A 25,640-nucleotide genomic window follows, 5' to 3' on the forward strand; every position below is an offset into this window, starting at 1 on the left:
CATGTACAACGGTGCTATCTTAAGAGTGTCACATATGATAAATCATGAGGTGAAGGAGAGAGAACTCGAAAAAAAAAATTGCCTTCTCTTATTTAAGAGAAGACAAGAGGTGATTTCTTAGCACAATATGTCTCACCATGTTTTTAGGAATAACTAATTATAGAAGATAAGGCTAAGAGATGACCCATTGTAGGTTCTCTTTTTTGTCATCTCTAAATTACATGCAAGATTTAAGATAAGACTATCTTATCAACCATTGTACATGCTCTAATCCCGTGTAATCCTTTTTTTGCTCTACCTGCATGATTTAGGTCCCCTAATCCCGCATGTCATAGTGGCAGTTTAAATCTCGCTAATCTCGCTTGTTTTTTTCCTGCCAATTTAACTATAAAATAAAATAAAGTAGTACTTACTAAAAATAAACTAGTTTAACTATAGTTCTATTATCTTTCTAACTAATTATATTAAACACTTTCTCTTCTTATTTTTTTCCTTTTTCCTCTATTCTAAATATGAACATATTCATAAATGATTTGTATGATGCACAATTTTCCTATACATACACAATATGAACATATACATAAATTGACAAATAAAATACTATGAACAAAAAATCATTAAAATTCTATGAACAAAATTACAACAGAAAAAAATCATAAAAATTCTATGAACAGAAAAAAATCATAAGTCCATATAACAAGGTTTGAGATTGAAATTGATATTGAGATTGAGATTGAAAGGTTTGTGGCCAACAGTATTCTCAAGTGTACATTGGCTATCACACACAAGTCCATATAACATGTTTTGTTTGCATTTTTTTGTCTTTTTTCGTGATAGTTGTATATACATCAGTTTTCTTCAACATTTATTATTTATTGCATGTCTATTTCTGAGAAGTGTTCATGAAGCCGATGAACACTCCATCCACCAGGTTCATTCAAGATGTTCGGTACTCGATTAAACTGACAATTTTTCTTTTCGCGGTGATCGAACCATGCCACATGCGGATCAAAGAACTATCAGCGTTCAAAATATGAACATATACATAAATTGACAAAGAAAATAGTATGAACAAAAAAATCATTAAAATTCTATGAACAAAATTACAACAGAAAAAAATCATAAAAATTCTATGAACAGAAAAAATCATAAAAATTTGACATATTCGATCTTTGCATATATATGAACATACAAACATGCATATTCAATAATAATATCACCAAAAAAATCTTTGCTCACGGCGACGGCGACGACGACAGCGAGGTGCGGCGACGGTCGACGGTGAGGTGCTGCGCGGGCCGGGGCGGGGCGGCGACGGGCAGGGGCCGGCGGCGTCACGGGGCACGGGGCGCGCGGCGGGGGGCGGCGACGCCGTCGGGGCGGCGCGGGACGGGCGGGGCGACGACGGCGACGCGACGGCGAGGCGGCGAGACGGGCAGCGTGGCGGCGTCGGGATCGAATGGAGAGTGGGGGAGAGATCAAAATTTCTAAACTGTCGCTTATATAGCCCCACCTTTAGTCCCAGTTGGTGGTACCAACCGGGACCAAAGGTCTCTTTTCAGCAGCCCAAAGGGCGCGAAGCAGAGGCATTGGTACCGGTTGGTGGCTCAAACCGGGACCAAAGGTCTCTTTTCAGCAGTCCAAAGGGCGGGAAGCAGAGGCATTGCTACCGGTTGGTGACACCAACCGGGACCAAAGGCCTTGCGCGGTGCGGTGCTATGTTTAGTCTCACCTCGCTAGCCGAGAGGGGCTCGGAGTGGTTTATAAGCCCTGTCGAACCAACCACTTCGAGCTCCTCTCTACCGCAGGCTTACGGGCCTTAATTCACTCTCTGTGTTTGTGGGCCTATTGGGCCTACTGCGGGCCTACATCCTGGCCCTAGTAATGGGTTTCTAGTCGTATGCACGCCGTGGTGGCCCTCTAGGTGGCACTTTTTTAAAAACAAATTCCTGTTTTTTGCTTTATTTTTGTTTCTAATTACTTATTTATTTTCTTTAACGATAATTCTTTTTGCTACTAAAGTTTGTAACAAAATTCTAATTACTTATTTATTTTCTTTTATGATAATTCTTTTTCCTTTTAATGTTTTGAACAAAATTCTAATTACTTATTTATTTTCTTTTATGATAATTGTTTTTGCTATGAAAGTTTGTAACAAAATATTATATAATTTTAGTTTCAATAAATACTAGAGGCAAAAACTGCATGCACTTCTGTACAAAACGGACAATATCTTTGGAAGTATGAGGGTTTCATACGGAAACTCATCTGTTACAAAGGGATTCCATTTTTTTGAACTTATTTGAACTCCATAGTTTTTCCATGTTCAAAATACACCATTCAAATCCACATCATCAATTTACAACCCTTTCTGACTTCGTTTGTTATTTTTCATGCATTTACTGATTATTTTGAGCTATAAGACCATGAAATTGAAAAGCATTTGAAATAAACTCTGAAAAGGTTCCAAGTTGGCATGTTATCATAATTTCACCCACATAGCATGTGCAAGAAAGTTGAGAGGGTTACGGCAAAAACTGGATGCACTTCGTGTACAAAACGGACAATCTCTTTGGAAGTATCAGGGTTTCATACGGAAACTCGTCTGTTACAAAGGGATTTCATTTTTTTGAACTTATTTGAACTCCATAGTTTTTCTGTGTTCAAAATGCACCATTCAAAGCCACATCATAAATTTACAACCAATTCTGACTTTATTTGTTATTTTTCATGCATTTACTGATTATTTTGAGCTATAAGATCATGAAATTGAAAAGAATTTGAAATGAACTCTGAAAAGGTTCCAAGTTGGCATGTTATCATCATTTCACCCACATAGCATGTGCGAGAAAGTTGAGAGGGTTACGGCAAAAACTGGATGCACTTCGTGTATAATTTCCACCTTAACCGTGTTAATCTACTCTTAAAAGTTGGCAGTTATAATTACAAAGTTCAATGCATGCTTTCTGGACAGTCTCATGTTTATTCCACAAGGGACACCAGGAGTAGTATCTTTATTAGTTTATATAGATTGAAAATGATAAGACAACTTCTTCGTTGTTTGTGACCACATAAATGGATTTAGTTCATGCTATGCCATGTTGATCATTGGTCATCTAAACTTGGGGAAAATAACCCTTGTCAGATGATCCTTGATCATCTAAAATTGTTGTTCACCTAAAGGTTGATGATTTCAAGTAGTTAGACTTAGTAAGAAACACCTCTTGCATAATTTAGGTTTAAAACATAAATCTTAATTTTCTAGACCCTAGAAGCTTAATAAGAGTTGAAGTTCTCTCAAAATATTGCTGCAAAGGAGGTACTTATGACAATTTGGTGAGAAACCAAAAATTAAGCTCATGTTTTTTCTTACCTGGCATCTAGCAAATGTTGTATTTGAAATGTAGTGCACATTATTGTTCGAGTGTTGCCGGAATGTCCGAGTGGCCTATGTTTTGCCGGAATGTTGATTCATTTCCGTTCCGGCAAATTTCAGGTGCACCATAGGTCCACTATTTAGCAAAGGTCATGCCAAAAATTTCCGTGAATTTCGTCATGACTAGTGCTAGAAACTAGGACGTATGGAGTGTTTGGGAATTGCCCGAAAGGGTAATGAATCAACATTCCGGCAACACATAAGTCCCTTTTTATTATTCATGCTTCTATTGATATATAGATGTTCAATTCTTTCGATATAGTGTCACGGTTGTTGTTTACACATTTACCACATTAAAACAGGAAATATCTGACGATGAATACTGGGAGTATGAATATTGCGGCGACTATCGGGGTATGTGCGACACGCCTCACCTGCGAGACGATAGGTTCTTCAGCATGAAGCTTGATAAGAATAGAGATATGTTCCTCCCTTGCCATGCAAGAAGACATGTGTTGGAGAGGCTTGGTTTCGAAGACCACGAGAGAATTGAGATGAGGAGCGCTAACCTGAGGACTATACATGGTCACACATTTGTTATCAAAGTATTTAATTCAGTTTTTCAAACAGAATTTGGGTGCCAAAAATGGGAAGATCTTTGCAAGGCATATGGATTTCAGGAGGGTATGGAAATAACCTTCGATCTTCGTCCTGAAGATAATATGCCAGACAACATCGACATTTGGGCGGTTGTCGATATGCCTCCTGTTTTACCTCCATGTGAGTTCCTCAACCATATTTGTCACGTAATTTGCATTCTATATTTAGAAATAGTTGGTGTTCATCCATATACTAAATTTGTTAAATTATAATTTACAGCTTATTTCATTTCTTTGAGTGAATTATGGAAATTAGTTGACACGACACACTACACGTATGGACCACATTTAACTTGGGAGGAGAAGGATATTCTTCTCTACTTTCTTGTTGGTGTTTTGGTTTCTAGGGATACCTTTCCGTATAATTTTGGAATTGGCCAAAATTATACATTTTACATGCCACTAGTGCATAGGTTGAGGCCAGATGACATTCGACGAAATATCTTGGTAAGAGTTTCCTAATTAAGTACGCTCTACTATTGTATAAATGGTGTTGATTACATTGCTAACTAGGTTATTATTATGTTCTTCAACAACAACTGCCACATGATGTAGTGCCTATGTTGATGCACCCAGAAGGTCAAATGAAAATTAAAAGCCCGCTGAGGGCTGAGTTCGATGCTCCATACTCGAGTAACCTCAAATCAAAATAAAAAAGGCTCCAAATTGAAGCATGGAGAGAAATAAAGAAGGAACGCAAGCCACAAGTTGGAGACCGTTGGATCTCTGCGATTCATCATGGAGACATAGTGTTATTCTGTTTTATGACATTATACCTAAGAGCGAGGACTAGGTCTTATGAGAGACAAGTTATTCTGGTTTATATTACCTTGACATGATCGATTAGGATGCATGCATATGACGACTATTTTGATGTTTCTCTGTTTTACTTTATGTGTATCATATGATAACTTGGTATATGATTAAGATGATGATGAGTTATTAGATGAGCACGTAAGATGATGATGAGTTATATGACATCATACTCCCTCCGTCCCAAAATTCTTGTCTTAGATTTGTCTAGAAATTGATGTATCTAAATACTAAATTTGACTAGATACCCGCCACTGCACGGTTTTGGAAATAGCAGTCCACAACTGCACGGTTTTGGAAATAGCAGTCCACAACTTATTGAGATTCATCTATAAGCTTTTTTCCAGTAGTGTCACCCTTTCGTACTCCTCTTCCGTAAGTGTCTGATTCTCCTCAAAAATCTTGGATTAGGGTTCATTATCTGCAATCGATCGTTTCATCCTCACTTTACACGCGGACAATGCGTTGCTGAACTTGCCCATGACGGCGTTATTTATCTTGACTATGGCCTTATCTTCCCACGGTAATTTCTTTTCGTTCCGGCCTGAGAAATTGAATATGTTGTGTAGCTTCGTTAGGAGGAAGTGATCCACACACTTGAGCAAGCCATACCCGGCTTTAACGGGGAGCAAGTGAAGGAATAGCCGAATGTCATATGACCCCTTGTCCTGTCCCCCCTCGGGTGAGTCAATGAAATGCAACACAAAATAAATCAAGGAGCCCAATGTTGTTGAGCCCACACGCCAACACGACCTCGGTTGGTGATCGATCGGTAACCCATTGTCGGCATCTACACGGCGCATGCAGCTCGGCTCATAGAAAGATGCACCCAATGCAGGGAATAAATTAGCAACTACTCGCGAACCCTGTGTCGCCAGAGTTTTGGATTTCGTCTGAAAAAACGATTTTTCACTGATTTTCGTCAATTTCGTTCTGGCCCGGTATCTGTTTGTACCGGCCCAAATTTTTCAGCCCATTTTGAATTTTTGGTCCAGCCCACGGTCGAGCACAGTTCACTAATCCCTCCCTGCACTATATAAACATGACATGTGCCCTCACAACCCTAATTTTGGATCCCCAATTTCTCCTGGCGGCGACTGCCAGTGAGGCGGAGCAGCGCCGCAGTGAGGCGGGGGCGCGGAGCAGCGCCTCCTCCTCCCGTCTTCCTCCCACCCTCATCTCGTCTTCCTCCCACCCTCCTCCCATCTTCCTCCCGCCTAGCCGATCCGTTCATGGAACGAGCGCCGCGCGTTCCCGACGCCAGCAGCAGTGGCTCACGTTCCAGCGGCAAGCAGCAGCGGCTTCCATTCACGGCGGTAAGCGGCAAGCAACAGCAGCCAACAGGAGCGCGCGCATGGGGGCGGGACTGGCTTCTGATTTTGTCTGCTGATTCAAGGCTTCAGGAGCTTCTATTGCATTTCAAATTTCTGGGAAAATTTCGTTCACTTTTTGTTTAATTTCCGTTCAGTTTTTGTCCCCAAATTCAAATTTTAGTTTGTGCTTTTCGTCCGAAGTTTTCTGAAAAAATCCAAAAAAAAACGAATTTCGCCAATTTCTTTTAGCAGCGGTAAAAAATGCAATACGAAATCCAAAATTCTGGTGTCGCCTAACCTAGGTGACTAATTGGGGGCGACCAGCGCCGCCGGCCCTCGTCCCCTTCCACTGTCCCTCTCCTCCCTGCCACCGCTAGAGGTCTTGTCGGGCTATGTCCGGGTGGTGCTGATGACGGCGGTGGCGGGGCTTCCTCCGTGCATGCGGTTGTGGGGCACAGCTCCAGCGGCGGCAGTGCATGGCTCACCCGTGATGCGGCGGTGAGGTGTTGCCAGATCCTGATGGAGGTGCAGTCGACCATGACGGAGGTGTCCTAACTACCTCTCGGCGATGGCGCCCCCTATAGACGCAACAGCGAGCGGCGGCCAATTCGGGCCTAGATGGGCTCGGGGGACGGGGCTGTTGCAGAACGTTGCAAGGAAAATAAAAAATTTCCTACGCACACGCAATACCTATCCATGGTTATGGTCATTTGCGAGGGGGGAGAGTGATTCTACATACCTTTGTAGATCGCTAAGCGGAAGCGTATATAACGCGGTTGATGTAGTGGAACATCTTCGCGATCCAAATCGCAGCCCGTCCCGCGATCTCATCACGACCAGCCCCGCGTCCCATCATGATCCATCCCAATCTAGTGCCGAACGGACGGCACCTCCACGTTCAGCACACGTACAACTCGATGACGATTCCCGTCTTCTTGATCCAGCAAGAGGGGCGGGGAGGTAGATGAGTTCTCCATCACGGCGACATGATGGTGGTGGTGGTGAACTAATCCAACAGGGCTTCTCCTAAGCACTGCCGAACTAGACTAGAGGAGAAACAGATCTAGAGAGAGAGGCGGTCGTGGCTGATTTCTGTGTCTCAAAAACCCTCAAAACCTCTAGTATATATAGGAGGATAGGAGAGGAGGCAGCCTTGGCCCCTACACCAAGGAGAAGGGGTCGGCCGATCCAAGGAAGAGTCCACCTTCCCTTGACTGCTTTGGGAGGACTCCTTCTTCCCTTCCTTTTAAAAGTCTTTTAACTCTTATCTCCTCTCCTAGCCGCATGGGCCTTTGAGAGAGGCTTAGGCCAGCCCACCAGGGGTTGGTCCACCTCCTCTCACAGTCCATAAGGCTCTTGGGTCGTCACACCCCTCCCGGTGGTCCCCTGGCACACTCCCGACACTCCTGGTACACTACGATGAGCCTGAAACTTTTCCAGAGACCAAAACAGGAGCTCCTATATATCAATCTTTACCTCCGGACCATTTCAGAGCTCCCCGTGATGTCCACGATCTCATCCGGGACTCCGAACACCTTCGGTAATGAACAGCTATAACTCAACTATACTAAAAAGTCGTCGAACCTTAAGTGTGTAGACCCTGCGGGTTAGAGAACTATGCACACATGACCTGAGACACTCCCTGGTCAATAACCAATAGCGGGACCAGGATGTCCATATTGGCTCCTACATATTCTACGAAGATATCTATCGGTTGAATCTCTATGTCAAGCATTCAGTTAATCTCGTATGTTGTTCCCTTTGTCCTTCGGTATGTTACTTGCCTGAGATTCGATCATCGGTATCTCTATACCTAGTTCAATCTCGTTACTGGCAAGTGTCTTTACTCGTTCTGTAATACAAGACCCCTGACTAACTCCTTAGTCACATTGATTGCAAGGGGTTGTTGGGATGTTGTATTACCGAGTGGGCCCCGAGATACCTCTCCGTCACATGGAGTGACAAATCCTAGTCTTGATCCATGCCAACCCAAGATACACCTTCGGGGAAACCTGTAGAGCACCTTTATAGTCACCCAATTACGTTGCGACGTGATACACACAAGGCATTCCTCCGGTGTCCGAGAGTTGCATGATCTCATGGTCATAGGAACAGATACATTGACATGCAGAAAATAGTAGCCATAAACTGACACGATCATATGCTACGTTTATAGTTTGGGTCTTGTCCATCACATCATTCTCCTAATGATGTGATCCGGTTATCAAGTGACAACAATTGTCTATGGCTAGGAAACCTTGACCATCTTTCATCAACGAGCTAGTCAACTAGAGGTTCACTAGGGACAGTGTGTTGTCTATGTATCCACACACGTATTCGAGTTTCCAATCAATACAATTCTAGGATGGATAATAAACGATTATCATGAACAAGGAAATATAATAATAAACAATTTATTATTGCCTCTAGGGCATATTTCCAACAGTATCCCACTTGCACTAGAGTCAATAATCTAGTTCATATCACTATGTGATTGGAATGAATCTAACAGCAATACAGTTCTGGGGTTCAATCATGTCTTGCTTGTGTGAGAGGTTTTAGTCAACGGGTCTGAACCTTTAAGATCCTATAGATGTTTAAGATCTAGGTCTGAACCTTTAAGATCTAGTTCATATCATTATCATGTCTTGCTTGTCTTTCTTGTCTACTTTACAAATCTCTATGTCATCCTATAGATGTACTTTTATCGAACCGGTATCTAATACCCTGGTGCTACTAGGAGTACTAGTAAAGTACACATCAATATCATGTATATCCAATATACTTTTGTCGACTTTGCCAGCCTTCTCATCTACCAAGTATCTAGGATAGTTCCTCTTCAATGAATGTTCCCCTCATTACAGAAGCACTTAGTCTCGGGTTTGGGTTCAACCTTGGGTCTCTTCACTAGAGCAGCAACTGGTTTGTCGTTTCATGAAGTATCCCTTCTTGACCTTGCCCTTCTTGAAACTAGTGGTTTTACTAACCATCAACAATTGATGCTCCCTTTTGATTTCTACTTTTGCGGTGTCAAACATCGCGAATAGCTCAAGGATCATATCATATCTATCCTTGATATGTTATAGTTCATCACATAGCTCTGTAGCTTGGTGGCAGTGACTTTGGAGAAATATGTCAATCACTATCTTATCTGGAAGATCAACTCCCACTTGATTCAACCGATTGTAGTACTCTAACAATCCGAGCACATGCTCAACGATTGAGCTTTTCTCCCTTACTTCGCAGGATAAAAACTTGTCGGTGGTCTCATACCTCTTGACGTGGGCACGAGCCTGAAATCCCAATTTCAGCCCTTGGAACATCTCATATGTCCCGCGACATTCAAGACGTCTTCGGCGCCTTAATTATAAGATGTTAAGTATTACACACTGAACTATCATGTAGTCATCAAAAACGTGTATGTCAGATGTTTGCAACATCCACAGACGACGTTCGGGGTTCAGCACACCGAGCGGTGCATTAAGGACATAAGCCTTCTGTGCAGCAATGAGGACAATCCTGAGTTCAGGACCCAGTCCGCATAATTGCTACTATCATATTTCAACTAAATTTTCTCTAGGAACGTATCTAAAACAGTAGAGCTACAGCGCAAGCTACAACATAATTTGCAAAGACCTTTTGACTATGTTCATGATAATGAGTTCAGTTAATCATATTACTTAAGAACTCCCACTCAAATTGACATCCCTCTAGTCATTTGAGTGCCGCATGATCCAAATTCACTAACTCAAGTCCGACCATCACGTGAGTTGAGTATAGTTTCAATGGTGAACATCTCCATATTGATCATATCAACTATATGATTCATGCTCGACCTTTCGGTCTCTTGTGTTCCGAGGCCATGTATGTACATGCTAAGCTCGTCAAGTTTAACCTGAGTGATCCGTGTGTGCAACTATTTTGCACCCGTTGTATGTGAACGTTAAGTCTATCACACCCGATCATCACGTGGTGTTTCAAAACGACGAATTGTCGCAACGGTGCACGGTCGGGAAGAACACAATTTTATCTTTAAATTTTAGTGAGGGATCACCTTATAATGCTACTGTCGTCCTAAGCAAAATAAGGTGCATAAAAGAATTAACATCATATGCAAATCATAAGTGACATGATATGGCCATGAGCTTGTGCTTCTTGATCTCCATCACCAAAGCACCGACATGATCTCCATCGTCACCGGCGCCGCACCATGATCTCCATCATCGTTCTATCATCGAGGTTGTCGCGCTATCTATGTTGTCACTACTAAAGCTGCTGCCTAGCGATATAACAAGAGCATCTGCAAGCGCAAAATAAATTTATAGACAACCCTATGGCTCTTGCCAGTTGCCGTAGCATCGACGTGCAAGTCGATATTTAACTATTACAACATGATCATCTCATACATATAATATATCATATCATGTCATTGGCCATATCATATGACATGCATACCCCGTAAAAATAACTTAGACGTCCTCTAATTTGTTGTTGCATATTTTACGCGGCTGCTATGGGTATCTAGTATGATCGCATCTTACTTACGCAAAGCCACAACGGTGATATGCAAATTGCTATTTCACCTTCTTCAAGGACCGCCTCGGTCAAATCCGATTCAACTAAAGTTGAAGAAACAGACACCCGTCAGTCATCTTTATGCAACAAGTTGCATGTTAGTCGATGAAACCAGTCTCTCGTAAGCGTATAAGTAAAGTTGGTTCGGGCCACTTCAATCCAACAATGCCGCCGAATCGAGAAAAGACTAAGGAGGGCAGCATATTGAACATCAATGCCCACAAACTCTTTTGTATTCTACTCGAGATGTCATCTACGCATGAACCTAGCTCATGATGCCACTGTTGGGAAACGTTGCAAGGGAAACAAAAAAATTCCTACGCACACGCAATACCTATCCATGGTGATGGTCATCTATGAGAGGGGAGAGTGAATCGACATACCCTTGTAGATTGCTAAGCGGAAGCGTATATAACGCGGTTGATGTAGTGGAACATCTTCGCGATCCAAATCGTAGCCTGTCCCGCCATCTCATCATGATCCATCCCGCGATCCCATCCCGATCTAGTGCCGAACGAACGGCACCTCCACATTCAGCACACGTACAACTCGATGACGATCCCCGCCTTCTTGATCCAGCAAGAGGGGCGGTGAAGTAGATGAGTTCTCCAGCACGGCGGCGGCGTGGTGGTGGTGGTGAACTAATCCAGCAGGGCTTCGCCTAAGCACTGCCGAACTATACTAGAGGAGAAACAGATCTAGATAGGGAGAGGTAGCCGTGGCTAATTTCTGTGTCTCAAAAACCCTCAAAACCTTTAGTAAATATAGGACGAGAGGAGAGGAGGCAGCCTTGGCCCCTACTCCAAGGATAAGGGGTCGGACGAACCAAGAAAGAGTCAACCTTCCCTTGTGAGAAGGTGGACTACTTTGGGAGGACTCCTCCTTCCCTTCCTTTTAAAGGTATTTTACCATTTATCTCCTCTCCTAGCCGCATGGGAGTTTGAGAGAGGCTTCAGCCAGCCCACCAGGGGCTGGTCCACCTCCTCTCATAGTCCATAAGGCTCTTGGGTCGTCACACCCCTCCTGGTGGTCCCCCGGCACCGTCCTGGCACTCCCCGTACACTACCGATGAACCCAAAACTTTTCCGGAGACCAAAACATGAGTTCCTATATATCAATCTTTACCTCCGGAGCTCATCGTGATGTCTAGGATCTCATCCGTGACTCTGAACAACCTTCAATTACCAACACCTATAACTCAACTATACCGAAACATCACCGAACCTTAAGTGTGCCACCCTGCCTGTTCGAGAACTATGTAGACATGACTTGAGACACTCCCCGGTCAATAACCAATAGCGGGACCTCGATGTCCATATTGGCTCCTACATATTCTACGAAGATCTCTACCGGTTGAACCTCTATGTCAAGGATTCAGTTAATCCCGTATGATGTTCCCTTTGTCCTTCGGTATGTTACTTGTCCGAGATTCGATCGTCGGTATCTCTATACCTAGTTCAATATAGTTACTGGAAAGTCTCTTTACTCGTTCCGTAATACAAGATCCCGTGACTAACTCCTTAGTCACATTGATTGCAAGGCTTGTTGCGATGTTGTATTACCGAGTGGGCCCCGAGATACCTCTCCGTCACATGGAGTGACAAATCCCAGTCTTGATCCATGCCAACCCAACAGACACCTTCGGAGATACCTGTAGAGCACCTTTATAGTCACCCAGTTACGTTGCGACGTTTGATAAGCACAAGGCATTCCTCCAATGTCCGGTAGTTGCATGATCTCATGGTCATAGGAACAACACATTGACATGCAGAAAATAGTAGCAATAAACTGACACGATCATATGCTACGTTTATAGTTTGGGTATTGTGCATCACATCATTCTCCTAATGATGTGATCCCGTTATCAAGTGATAACACTTGTCTATGGCTAGGAAACCTTGACCATCTTTGATCAACGAGCTAGTCAACTAGAGGCTCACCAGGGGCAGTGTGTTGTCTATGTATCCACACATGTATTCGAGTTTCCAATCAATGAAATTCTAGCATGGATAATAAACGATTATCATGAACAAGGAAATATAATAATAACCAATTTATTATTGCCTCTAGGGCATATTTCCAACATGGGAGCTCTATCGCCCCTTGGCAGCAAGCCGGTGCGAGGGCGCTGATCCCGGCTATTGGGCACCGTGGTGATGTCGGCGGCCAGCAAGGCGGAGGAGGGCCGGTTCTCCTTCATCCAGCCCCATCGGACCCCCGCTCCGATCTGTCGTGTGTACCTCAAGTGACAAGATGAAGATATGCCTAACACCTTCCCTCCTTGATCTGGTCGGGGTGTCAGATTCCAGAAGGCTCGGCCGACGAACTCCCATGGGCGCGATATGCGTGGAGATTGCTGGATCGGGTGGGACTCAGTCGTGCCCACTGATTCTTTGTTAAGGAGAGAGCGGTTCGAAGCTCTGCTATCTGTTGCCATCATGGGATACGTTTAGTTCCATGGTGAAGTTAGGGGCGGAGATTGTCATGGAACCTGAGATCGGAGGACTAGTAATGGTGTTTGGAGCCTTTGTGGCAATGAGGAACTTGCTTGGTGTTTCGGATTTTGCAGCAGTGATAGTTAAGTGGGGGTGACAACACAGGTGTTGTTCAAGGTCTTACCTTTCAGGATGAAAATCTAAGGTCTGGCCTGAATTGGTTGTGCGTGACAATTGGCATTGTTGAAGGCATTGTTTTGAGAGCGGGGACTGTCTTGAGGGTGCGAACCCAAGATCTACGATTGGGTGACGACGGCGTTTTTGAAGAACTTAGACTTCATGTGTTGTTTGGTGGTGGTTGTACTATTGCTGCAAGGACTCGAACTTTGTAACAGGGCTTTTATTTTTTCCTTTTTTTAGTTTCTTCTTCTTTGTTTTTGGGCTGCCTGCATCTGTAATGCCATTAGGGTATTGCTTCTTGCAGAGGCAGAGTGTAATTGGTATCTTTGCGATATTAATATATTCTCTTTATCAAAAAAAAAAGATGCACCCATTGGCACTTATGATAACCTCCACTTGTTGTAGATCTCGAGAAGGAAGTATCATACTACTCCCTCCGTTCCTAAATATTTATCTTTTTAAAGATTTCACTACGGACTACATACGGATGTATATAGACATAATTTAGAATATAAGTTCATTTATTTTACTCTGTATATAACCCGTAGTTGAACATCTTAAAAGACAAATATTTAGGAACGAAGGAAGTAGTATTCTATGTAGGACGTGGTTGGCTGTATGGCTGCCTGCTGGTACTAGGATAATAGTATATCATCACCGTAGTACGTAGGTCAGCCTGGACGTACCGAGCGGGCTTTTTTGTCCGCTCGTGGCCCGTTCGGTCTTGGCCCGCTCGGTCCAGGCCCGACAACAAAACAGTCCGGTCTGGTCCCTCCAAACAAGCCCGAAAAACGGTCGGTCCGGTTCGGTTAAAGCTCGGTCCGACCAAGTGGACCGAGCAAGCAGCTGACGATATGGCGAGGGCATATGGCCGGTGCAGGGCGGGGGCGTGCTGAAGGCGTGCTGGAGGTGTGGCAGCCCAGGCGTAGCCGGGGACACGTACATATGGTGTGGCAGCACAAGGTCTCGCGGACGTGGTCACTGGCCTCTTCAGGATGAACCATCATGTCCAGGAGCTTCGCAAGCATCAGATTTATTTCCTCCCGCAACGAATCAACCGAATTCGCCACGAATCAGTCGCCATCATGCTCCATCTCCAGCTCCGTCCATCGTCGTTCGTCATCGATTGCGTCGCCGTCGCTGCTTCCCCGGCCTCCCCGACCTCGATATCGAACTCTACATGAGTGCCTCACCTATTCCCTCCGCCCCCGCTTCTGATTACGGCCTAGAGCCTTCGCTAGCCGACGCCATGGTGACCACCTCGCCGCCGGTGAGTTGTTGGCAGGTCCGTCGGTCTGGCCCGTGCTTTTGCCTCGCAGGTGCGGTCCCTAAAAAAGAACCGCCAGCCTGCTCAGTCTGGTCCGGACCGCCGACGGCCGGTCCAAACGACGGCTCGGACCTGGACCGGACCGTGTCCACCCTGATACATAGGCTAGAAACAAGCGGACAGAGAATCAATCGGTACTCGATGCATGTCACGTGGATGGTGCAAAAACAATCGAAGCCACAAGGTAGAGGCGTGTCAAGCTCCTCAATCAAACGATACCTAGCTTGCCTTTGACTCAGGTCCTCTCAGCTAGCTACTCTGCACTCTGCAGGCGCCAGCCACCACGCGCGCGCTTGACGGAGATCTGTGACGCGGGATCGAAGACCCTCCGGCCGGGCGGTGCCGGTGACGGTGAGTGACCCTTCTTCCTCATCTCCCCTGCGCAAATGCTCCCCCCCCCCCCCCCCCCCCCCCTCATACAGATGGCTATAGCTGATGACATCGTCCTTACACTAAAGGTGGCTTAATTCCAGTCACACAAGTGGAGAATATTTGTCCTGCTGCTAAAGGAGATCTGAGCTGAAGGAGAAGATCCTCCTGCCGCCGGCCGGTGAGTCCCCCAGTCCCTCCTCTTGCTCCTCACTACCTCAGCGCAAACTCGTATACATGCATGCTCACCCCTTGCGTGCTCTTGCTCTCCTCAGGTACATATCCGTCCGCCATGCTAGCTAGCTAGAGGTAGCCAAGTTGCAAGCTCCCTAGCTTCTTCTTTTTCTTCTTGCCGTCTCTGCCTCTCCGGATTGAAGGAGCTAGCAATCAATGGCCGAGTCTGTTGTTAGCGTCGTGCTTGGAAACTTGAACAATCTTGCGATCCAGGAGACAACATTTTTGTGTGCAGTCACCCTTGAAGTCAACTTGTTGAAAGAAGAGTTGATGAGGTTGCAGGCCTACCTCAAAGATACTGACAACAAATGGAGATCAGGAAATGCCAGAGTTGCTGTCTTTGTCAAACAGATCAGAGATGCGGCTTATGAAGGTCAGAACGTAATTGAAGCTGCAGATTACATGGAGAAGAGAAACAGGCTCAAGAGGGGATTCATGGGTGCTATCTCAAGGTATGCTCGCCTGCCCAGTGACTTAGTCACCCTTCGTAACATTGGTGTTGAAATTCAGTCTGTAAGAAGAAAGCTCGCTGAGATTTTTGCAAGTGCGGAGAATTTGAAAATTGATTTGGATCATACTGCTGCTGCTCTAGTGGAGGATGAGCTTCCAAGGGATTTCAGTCTAATGCACCAAAACTCTGAAGATGATATTTTCATGGTTGGTTTTCAGTATCAGCTCACAGAAATAGTGGACAAATTAGTTGGCAATGAGAAAATGCTTAGAGCTGTTTCTATCGTTGCCATGGGTGGAGCGGGGAAAACGACACTCGCAAGAAAAGTATACACTTCATCCAAAGTCAAACAACACTTCGACACAGTTGCTTGGGTGACTGTATCTCAAACTTTCAAGGGCATTGAGTTACTAAAGGATATTCTGAAACAAATAACAGGGTGCACACACCAGTCAGTTGATCAAATGCAAGAGTATGAGGTGGGAACGAAGATCCATGCCTTCTTCTCCGAAAAAAGATACCTGGTGGTTCTCGATGACGTGTGGGAAACTGACACATGGGAGCAGTTGAACACAACAGTTAAAGCCTTTCCAGATGCATCTAACGGTAGCAGAATACTGTTAACCACACGGAAAGAAGATGTTGCATATCATGTTCAGATGCCAACCCATGTTCATCCTTTGCAGAAGTTAGATAAAGAGAAGAGTTGGGAACTTTTCAGTAGCAAAGCTTTACCATCATATAGAAGGTCCCTAATAGATGATGTAGAAGAGTTTGAAAAACTTGGAAGAAAGCTTGCAGAGAAATGTGATGGATTGCCGCTAGCACTTGCAGTGCTGGGAGGTTATCTGTCAAAGAATCTGAATATACAAGCCTGGTCGTATATGCTATTGGGTTGGCCGTCAACCAAGGATACACAGATGATGCGAGACATACTAGCTCGCAGTTACAAAGATCTGTCAAGTCAAAATTTAAGGTCTTGTTTTCTTTATCTTGCTGCTTTCCCTGAGGACTTTGAAATATCAGTGTTGCACCTTATTCAATTGTGGATAGCAGAAGGCTTTATTCCACACATTCCAAATCATAAACTGGAAGAAACAGCTCGCATGTATGTAACCGAGTTGGCTCAAAGAAGTCTTGTCCAAGTTGTTCACAGAAGCAAGGCTCATGGATGGATTGAGAAAATAAGGATTCATGATATCCTACATGACTGGTGCATCGAAGAAGCAAGAAAGGACGGTTTTATTGATGTCCACGACGAAACTACAGGTCAAACTCCCTCTCCTTTATGTTTTAAAAATCTCTTTTTTGTCGTGATATATATATATATATATATATATATATATATATATATATATATATATATATATGTGTGTGTGTGTGTGTGTGTGTGTGTGTGTGTGTGTGGCTTGTGGCTGATATGGACGCACTCTAAAAATATTCAGGCCAAGCTAGTGCATCATCTTCTGATTCCCTGAAATCCTATCGCTGTTCCCTTCAAAATGCTGGGGATCTGATTTTACAGACAAGACTTCATCTCCGAACTCTCGTTGGCTTTCAACTTTCATCAGTACCAAAGATGAGTTTTCTAAGAGTCCTTCACATTGAAAATTCAAACTTAACAGGTATCGATAGGGTAATCGGTGGGTGCATTAACCTTAGATACCTCAGGTTGAGACGGTGTTCCGAGTTGAAGCTCACTTCTTCAATTACAAAACTCCTGTATCTACAGACTATAGATCTGAGAGGCACATTGATGTGCAAAAGAAAATATATGCCAAAGTCCTTCTGGCATATCCCTTCCCTAAGGCATGTTTACATTAGTGAATTTTCAGCTGTGAGGAGCGTTCAACAAAATGACCTTCAGACCTTAATCATAGACCATTTCTTTAACCGGGATGTTAAGTTCATCAGCCAAATGACTAAACTAACAACCTTATCCTTCTTTCCGGGCTGCGATGTTGATGACATGTGGTATATATTTGCAAACATGCCTCACCTAGTGGATGTTTCCATCGGATGTTTCCAAGAGTATACCGAATTTAGCGGTCATGATATTGTAATCAAAGGAGACCCGATTGCTATCCTGGAGAAGCTTCGATGTCTTGTGGTGTTGAAGCTAGAGGGTTTTAATGGGGAAATCATGTCCTTCTCTGCCCAAGGGTTTCCTCAGTTACGCGAGTTAGTTCTTCATCGGTGTTCTCCGGAATGGAGGATGGAACACTGCCAAAACTCTCTTACCTTGAATTGCATGATTTCAAGCGGATGAGAAGGCTCCCCGAGGATTTGTTGCATCTTCCATCCCTCAAGTGCGTGAACATGACCGTTGTGCCCTACGTCTCGAGAGATGACTGGACATTGAAGGAGCTGCAACAAAAAGGGTGCCAGGTAGCAGAAAATCTCTTGTCATCGTTTCCGCTTTGATTGACTTTATTACTACTACTCCCTCCGTCACAGTTTAGAAGGCATGGTTGCAAATTTTCTGGAACCTAGGTGGTTATTGATTGGCTTTGAGATGGGCTAAAAAATAGCATTCACACTACGCATGCATATAGAATTAGTATAATAGAGTACTAATTAGCTGCTAGGAGTAAATGCAATGCGCCCTAAACCTTGTCTGTTGTGGAAAAGCACGTAAATTTAACTGTGCCTTCTAAACTGTGACGGAGGTAGTACTATTGTTTATGTGTAACAGTGTAAATACAACTATTTATGTGTATGCTTATTTGCAGGTGCATTACTGATGAATATTTACGAGAAGCAACCATTTATACTTATCACAATTAATGTGTATATCCGGAGGTATCATCCCCTTCTCGTTCTGCAAGAGAGAAATGGATATCTGCAAGCAGGATGGACCGATTGGTGTGCTAATTTCCACACCTTTCCCCCTTGAATGTATCTATATATCTCGTTATTCAAGCACACACTTTTTTTTGCCTGAATCCAATGTAATAATAAAAATATGGAGCATATATAGAGGTCTAACCGTCCGGTACGGTGATTCAAGACAAGAATGCCGTTTCTCGATTATTTGGATCATTGTGGCACGGCAATCACGTTCATGGATTGTGGTTGATGATTTATTTATTTACTTAGTTGCTAAGGAGAGATTGTCATGCATACAAGCATGTTATGTTTGATGATGTATTCGTTACTCTCTTTTCCTTTTCATGGTGAGCACTAGCGCCTGTAACGTTCCTGTAATATGTACCGGCTGGTGCTCCATATTCACTAATAAGTCGGAGCCGGCAATCGAAAAGGAGAGAAAGTTCAAAAATAAATGGTTTAGAACCAGTAACAGAAACAGAGAAAGACAGTAACCAGTCGTCAGAGTGAGTATGCACAAAGAAACCAGCGCATCTCCCATCCACACAAATAAATGGTTTGTGCACTGGAACCAACAGCAAGCCAACCACAATTCTGTTTTGCTTTTCTTCTCACGTTTTTTACAGTTGTGCCTCCTAACATAAACCCACAAGCGAACCAACAAAAACGAACGACTAAATTGGGTCAGATGTATAATTAATCGTTGTATAATCCTGGTACATTTCAATGGATCACCAGGAAAAAATATGTTGGTATTCCTGCAGAAACACCCTATGCAGAAAATCCGTGTCTTATTGCTCGCAATCTGGAGGATATTCCAGATGTAAGCAGGCTATGCAGTATGCCTTTATACTTTATGTTATGTTGCCTAGGTTGTTGCAGACCTCGGTTTCTCAATAAGAAGATGCCCAGAATTGGAGGATACTGGAACAATAGGCGTGATGTATGCAGTGTGCTTTGCTGCGGCATATTACCTGCTTTGCTGATGCGTCTAAGTCTACTCAGCGTTGCAATTCCAACTGGGATCCACAAGCTGAAAGCCCTACAGACACTGGATGCTGTGGACATCACAAGGGGGAAAGCAACTCTAGATGACATAGAAAGACTCCCTCAATTGCGCAATTTAGGAGTGAGTGGCATCAACAAGACAAACGGACAAATGTTATGTTCAGCAGTTGCTGGTCTCAACCGCCTAGAGTCATTGACAATCAAGTCATGGAATGAATCAGGTCTACGTGGCTGTTTGGATGGAATGGTCTCACCTCCCAATAACCTACAGCGCCTCAAGCTGATGGGCAACTTGGGCAAACTGCCGGAATGGAGTGTAGAGCTGAAAAATCTCATGAAGCTCTCGGATACTGGAGCATGATTCTGCCATACAGGTCTTAGGCAAGCTACCCAACCTGACCTTCCTAAGTCTACGCTACAAGTCATTCGTGGGTGAAGAGGCCCACATCAAGTTTCATAGGGAGGAATTCCCGAGTCTGGTGGTGCTGGAAGTGTATCTCCAAGAGGAGGTCAAATCATTTGAGTTCGAAGAAGGAGCAACCCCGAAGCTTGAGCTGTTGAAGTATTGTGGTTATCCTTCACAGTGCAACATCGGGTATTTTGTTGGGCTACAGTATCTCCAAAGCCTCCGGGAATTCAAGCTCAGTGACTACTATCACTACTCCGAGAGTGAACACAAGGATGACTTCCTGGGCGACTTGCAGGCCCAGATTTCCCTTAATCCAAGTCGACCCGTTCTGAACCGTGCTTTTAATTTTTATTGAACTAGCATTGTAACCTCAGCGTTTCTGTAGACAGACTTATTATACATTGTTGTGGTTGGTGATTTTATGGGGGTATTTCATCTCTTGCAACTCTTTATCCAATTTGATTTGTCAAGATGTTGGCTTTGATATCTTATTACTTCCACTCATATTTGGGTAGATATCTTATGTCCTACATAAAATACAGTGCGATTGAATTCCTCAAAAAGAGATCCGAACATTGATTTACTATATCAGCATGTTACAATGGATGGATTTACAACAACACGGCAAATGCCTCTTTTTCTACACTATATAGCAAATGACAAATGAATGAAGGTAAGGAAAAGAACGTACCATTCTGCTTGCGTGGCAGGAAGTGCAGACCAGCGCCAGGGCCAAAGACGCTACCAGCCTCCAGTTTGCTGGTAGGCAGCGACATAACATCCTCAGTAGGCCTATGGTGGTACAGCCTGTCAGGCAGCTCGATGGAGGATACCACGGTGAAGGCGGCAATCGCCATGGCGGAGAGGGTTCAACAGAATGGGGACCGAGGATGCCATCCTGCCTGCTGCCTCTCAACAAGGAGTCAGGCTCTGCTAATAAGGTCCTGTTCGGCTTTCCTCCGCTCCGCAACTCAGCTCCTCGAGCTGGCGGAGCTGAGGTTAAAAAACCCAGAGCGGGGGAACAGGTGCTCCGCAGATCCTCTATTTTCATTGAGCAGGAGGATTGTCGAACAGGTACTAAGTAGGAGCAAATAGCAAACCACAAGCAAATACTCTGCTGCATGCCATTTGGTACAGCAATCATGGGAAAAAGAGATCCTTCCAACAAATTTGAAAGGTTGAAAAAAATGATTGTATGCAGCAAGTCCGAGTCATGAGAGATGTGTTGTGATCAGAGTTCAGAACTCCCTTTCGCCACTAAAAGATTTCTGAATAAGATAATACAACAGCTCGATGTCCTGTGAACATATTGTTTTCCAAAATTAGAAGCTTTGTTCAGTAGCCACAAGAAATTTGCAGGATCACAGCCAGTAGCAGAGTATGCACAGACAAACCAGCACATCTCCCATCCACACAAATAAATGGTCAGCAAGCCAACCACAATTTTCTTTTGCTTTTCTTCTCACGTTTTTTACAGTTGTGCCTCCTAACATAAACCCACAAGCAAACCAACAAAAACGAACGACTAAATTGGGTCAGATGTATAATTAATCGTTGTATAATCCTGGTACATTTCAATGGATCACCAGGAAAAAATATGTTGGTATTCCTGCAGAAACACCCTATGCAGATGGTGACGACGACGACGAATCATCACGGCGGGCCAGCACACAGTCCTCCAAGAAGTTGGTTAGCTGAGAGGTGTAGAGCCCCGGATTGCTGCGGTAGTGGTCAACGTGAGGGGACGACACGAAGTCGCATGACCTCACCTCACACCCAGCTTTTCGTTGCCTCTCCACAAATGACTCCACTGACTTTGCCGGGATAACCCGGTCGGCAGAGCTGTATATGTACAGCTGAGGGCAGTTTGGTTGGTTTGAGGACAAAAGCTCCATAACACCCGACAACCTCCTGCAAGGAAATAAAAACAGAATGTTGATTAACTGAACCATGTAGTCATGTAATGCTGCATTTAGGACTAGATCTACGACATCACTGCACTATTTCTATAATAGGTAATTCCTTACTATTTGTGATCAAATGTCAGGTATACCATGAGGCATGCCATTTTTGGTACAGAAGTACTGGTGCAATCAAATGCATGGTTTTTACTGAATGTGCAACATATTATATGGCATTCGTACACTCTCAGTAACAGGTCTTTTGTTACCAAAGCTCTGTTACAACATGAGCCATGGCATTTGGCAAGATATAATCAATGACAACAGGAATACTGATGACTCGTCAAATAAACAATGAACTCTTCTATGAGTCAGATGTCATGCCTCACATTTAGAAACAGATATACTGAAAAGGCTTAGAGAATTTGGATATTGTCCACAAGACTGAAAATGCACAAGACAGCTGCATATGTGGATCAGCTGCATACCTATTTATGGCCGGATAGTTCAGAACAATATCGAAGAACTTCTCCAACGCAGATAGTAGAACAGCCTCAGTAGCTGCTGGCCTGATATCATTTTGAGACTCCACAACTATGACGTCAGACCTTGTATCGTTTGATACAGCTCCTTTCGTTGCCACACTGTTTTTCTTCATGATAGCAGCCGAGAAGCCTAGTGCCCACACCTAAGATCAGGAAAAAAAAAACAGTTAAAAACTCTGTTCATGTTCCAACAAACCTTTGTTCTCTATGGGGTTAAAAATGATTGAGGATAAAACACAACTGACAGCACATTTGTCAGATGTCCAGAGTATGCAAAGAGGATCTTTCTGTCACATTTCAATAACCACCTAATTCTGTTCAAATAAGGTCAGTTAGAGTTTTTACCTGAGAGTCCGGGACAGCAACAGGCGCTGAATCGATTACGGAACCCTTGATTTTCTCCACCGCCGAAGGATCCTGCCGCTGCAAGTTCTCCAGTATCACACCATAGCTACAGTAGAAACAGAAAGTAAGCTCGGAAAATCCCAAAAGGGTTTCAGTTAACTCTTGAATGCGGAAAATCCAAAGAAACTGCACATACCAAAGCCAGCCGGTGTTACTGAAAGTATGGAAAACAATCTTCTTCCCATCCTCCTCCCTGACCCAATCCGCAAGGTGTTCCGAGAGCAACTCCACATTCTTCTCGGCCTTCCCTCTGACATTATAGCTGACGATGTCAGACATGGGGAGGGTGAAGGTGACAACATGGAACCCCCTGGAGGTGTACCAATCTGCATATCTCTTCAGGTGCTTCTGCTTCGAGCCAAGCCAGCCAAGCAGAACCACCACCGTCTGGGACCTGTCGGGCGAGCCTCCGCACGCCCTCGGGTCCGGCAGATGCCAGCGGTACAAAACATCCTCCGACGATGAGGAAGGGATGGCCGGTAACAGCGCCCCCTGTTCCGGCGAGGTCTTGGCGAACTTGGCGTACTGGTAGACCGTCTGGATGACTGGCAGGGACGCGACAGGCGCCTTGGCTGCGGCATCGAAGGCCTGGAGGTTCCGTGGCAGGAACTGCAGACTGGACAGCGTCGGCGCTGGAGGCACCGTTGAGGCATCGGGCCTGCTGGTGGGAAGCGAGACGACGTCGTCGGCGACCCTGTGGTTGTGGGAGAGCCTGTCGGGTAGCTCTATGGAGGAGACCGCGGCGAAGGCGGCCACCGCCATGGCGGAAAGGGGCCGGTGGAAGGAAGCCATGCTGCCTGGTTTGTCTCAGCAATCAATCAGATTCTGGCAATGAGTAGGAGGAGGAGCTGGTGTTCTGGTATTTGTATGCCCTGCCCTGCCCTTCCCTGAGTCATTGATACACAAGAAGAAGAGATCAACAAGCTGTCGTGTCGGTCCTCGCACGCGGTTGGCATAAATTGAACAGGATCCATTCAAGCGCTGAAAATAGGGAGGGAGAAGAGAACAATGCGTGGCACGAGATTTGTGTGCCCCAACGCAGCCAACAAACCTGGGCCGCGTGTGTCCTACGCAGCTACACGTCTCTGTCAGGGTCAGCACATGATGTAATACTTGGAAGAAAAAGATTTGGAATTTCTTTGCTGCTTACCTGTCGATCCCCTGGCTGTGGGTGGCCGGAGAAGCTGGAGGCGGAAAAGGAATTGCGGGCTGGCTGCCAAGGGTGGGTTGTTGACAGCCGAGCCCCTTGGAGTGGACGGCAGCCGGTGCCCGCCTGCCTCCTTGCTCCTGCAGCCAATGAATAAATAAGTTTGACAACAATTGCAGGCGAGCCTCTCATATATATATATATATATATATATATATATATATATATATATATATATATATATATATATATACTCGTGTAGCAGGAAACAATATGAAACAAAAGGTGCAATCTGGGTGTTGTGCTGGTCCGTGGCATCCACGGGGAGCCGCGAGGAGGAGTCGGAAAAGAAAAGAGAAAGCAACAGGGAGCTGATATCTTTTTAATCATGGTTGATGGTTGATTGAAGAGGTTGGGATGAGGAGGGTGGGCGGTTGGGGCGTGACCCGGTGACAGCGAAAGGATGGAAAGATTTGCGTGCGTAGCGTACGCAGGCCGTGCTCTCGTCAACGCTGCGTCGAGGGATTGGTGGGGAAAGAAAGGGGAAAAGGAAAGAAACACGCTTTCCGCTTTTGCTTACTCCGCCATTGCGGGACTAGTTGGAACAGGGAGGCAAGAACTCATCCAGGAAAGCCGGAAGAAGAAGAAGAAGGGTAAGCGAAATTTGTTCCGGGAAGCGGCGGATTCGAGCAGCGGCGGAGTTTGGGAGGGCGCCGGAAACCAAATCGGAACCATGGAAAGCGGCCGGAGATTAGGCCGATTCCGGCAGGGAGAAGGGAGGAGAAGGAGAAGGTGGGAGGGGAGGACATACCAGGAAGGAAGGAAGGAAGGGGATGAATCTGCCTGCACTGCCCTCGTGAAGCTGAAGGTGAATCCGTGTCTTATTGCTCGCGATCTTGGAAGGAGGAGGAGATAAAAATAGGGAGGCGGCCGAATTTCAAGGGAGGGAATTTGGGGGCGGCGAGGCGGCCGAGTTTGAAAGGAATCGGGCGACGGCGCCGTCGCTGGCTGCCCTACCCCGACCTCTGAGTCTGACCGGCCCCCTCTTCTCCTCTGGGTTCTTTCTTTCCTTCTCTGGTCCAAGATGGATGGATGGATGGACGGACGGGTTGGGTCTCTTCGCTATCCCAAACAAATATGCTTGGAATATGCTGTTGCCTGCCTTCCTGGATCACGCACGCTACGTTCAAAAAAAAAAAACTTGTTGGACCAGGGACGGGATGCACGGAATACGAAAACGTGCACGCCGGCCTATCCCTCCATCCATCAGTCCGTCCTGTGAGGCCCACGCAGTCATCAAGAAAAAAAAAACTTCTTGTTCCACCAAAGGATGGTAGTACGGAATATATAGGCAAGAGGAATAGATATTCTCCCTGCAAAAAATACAGATTCTCCCGCAAACGAATGAGCACAAGGAAGAAAAGTAAAAAAGGTTGGCATTGTTTTGTGTGACACGTGCTACCAAGCCAGCCGAATGAAAAAGAGATGCTCTCATCTCGAATGAGCATAGCGGTCCCACAACAGAAACTTGGTATTGCCAACGACGCTCAGTTTGAAGAGGCGGCAGCCGGAGAGATAATGGTACACGTCTGAATTCATGTCTTGATGCGAGAGGCACCTCGGGTCGGAGCCCACACACGTCCCAGATCCCACTGGTCACCGGC

The 25,640-nt window shown here is 45.0% G+C and overlaps 1 protein-coding gene and 1 pseudogene across 4 annotated transcripts; one reads left to right on the top strand and one right to left on the bottom strand.

Annotated features, from left to right (window-relative positions):
* The first annotated feature begins 15,437 nt into the window (after positions 1-15,437).
* LOC123410801 lies at positions 15,438-18,568 on the top strand (annotated as a pseudogene).
* Positions 18,569-19,229: 661 nt separating this feature from the next.
* On the bottom strand, positions 19,230-25,065 carry LOC123411141 (transmembrane protein 53). 4 transcript variants are annotated; one of them, XM_045104072.1, is made up of 6 exons: positions 23,980-24,175; positions 22,966-23,716; positions 22,770-22,875; positions 22,368-22,567; positions 21,565-21,889; positions 19,230-19,296 (listed from the first exon to the last, which is right to left on the bottom strand). In XM_045104072.1, the coding sequence occupies exons 2-5, from the start codon at positions 23,619-23,621 to the stop codon at positions 21,601-21,603; spliced, it is 1,251 nt and encodes a 416-aa protein (XP_044960007.1). In that variant the 5' UTR covers positions 23,622-23,716; positions 23,980-24,175; the 3' UTR covers positions 19,230-19,296; positions 21,565-21,600. The 4 variants fall into 4 exon arrangements, with proteins under 4 accessions (XP_044960007.1, XP_044960005.1, XP_044960009.1 ...); XM_045104070.1 differs by lacking the exon at positions 19,230-19,296 and adding an exon at positions 24,788-25,065 and having other exon boundaries at positions 21,387-21,889; positions 23,980-24,116; XM_045104074.1 differs by lacking the exon at positions 19,230-19,296 and having other exon boundaries at positions 21,387-21,889; positions 22,966-23,711.
* Positions 25,066-25,640: the final 575 nt, after the last annotated feature.

This window comes from Hordeum vulgare, chromosome 7H (assembly GCF_904849725.1).
Source record: "Hordeum vulgare subsp. vulgare chromosome 7H, MorexV3_pseudomolecules_assembly, whole genome shotgun sequence".
NCBI lineage: Eukaryota > Viridiplantae > Streptophyta > Magnoliopsida > Poales > Poaceae > Hordeum > Hordeum vulgare.

What these genes read in the sequence shown, in the direction of transcription:
- LOC123411141 (XM_045104072.1), bottom strand. Translation starts at nt 23,621, where the DNA reads ATGGCTTCCTTCCACCGGCCCCTTTCCGCCATGGCGGTGGCCGCCTTC. An exon ending in AGTAACACCGGCTGGCTTTG is followed by an intron (nt 22,876 to 22,965) that starts GTATGTGCAGTT and finishes TTTCTACTGTAG; the next exon opens with CTATGGTGTGATACTGGAGA. An exon ending in TTGCTGTCCCGGACTCTCAG is followed by an intron (nt 22,568 to 22,769) that starts GTAAAAACTCTA and finishes TCCTGATCTTAG; the next exon opens with GTGTGGGCACTAGGCTTCTC.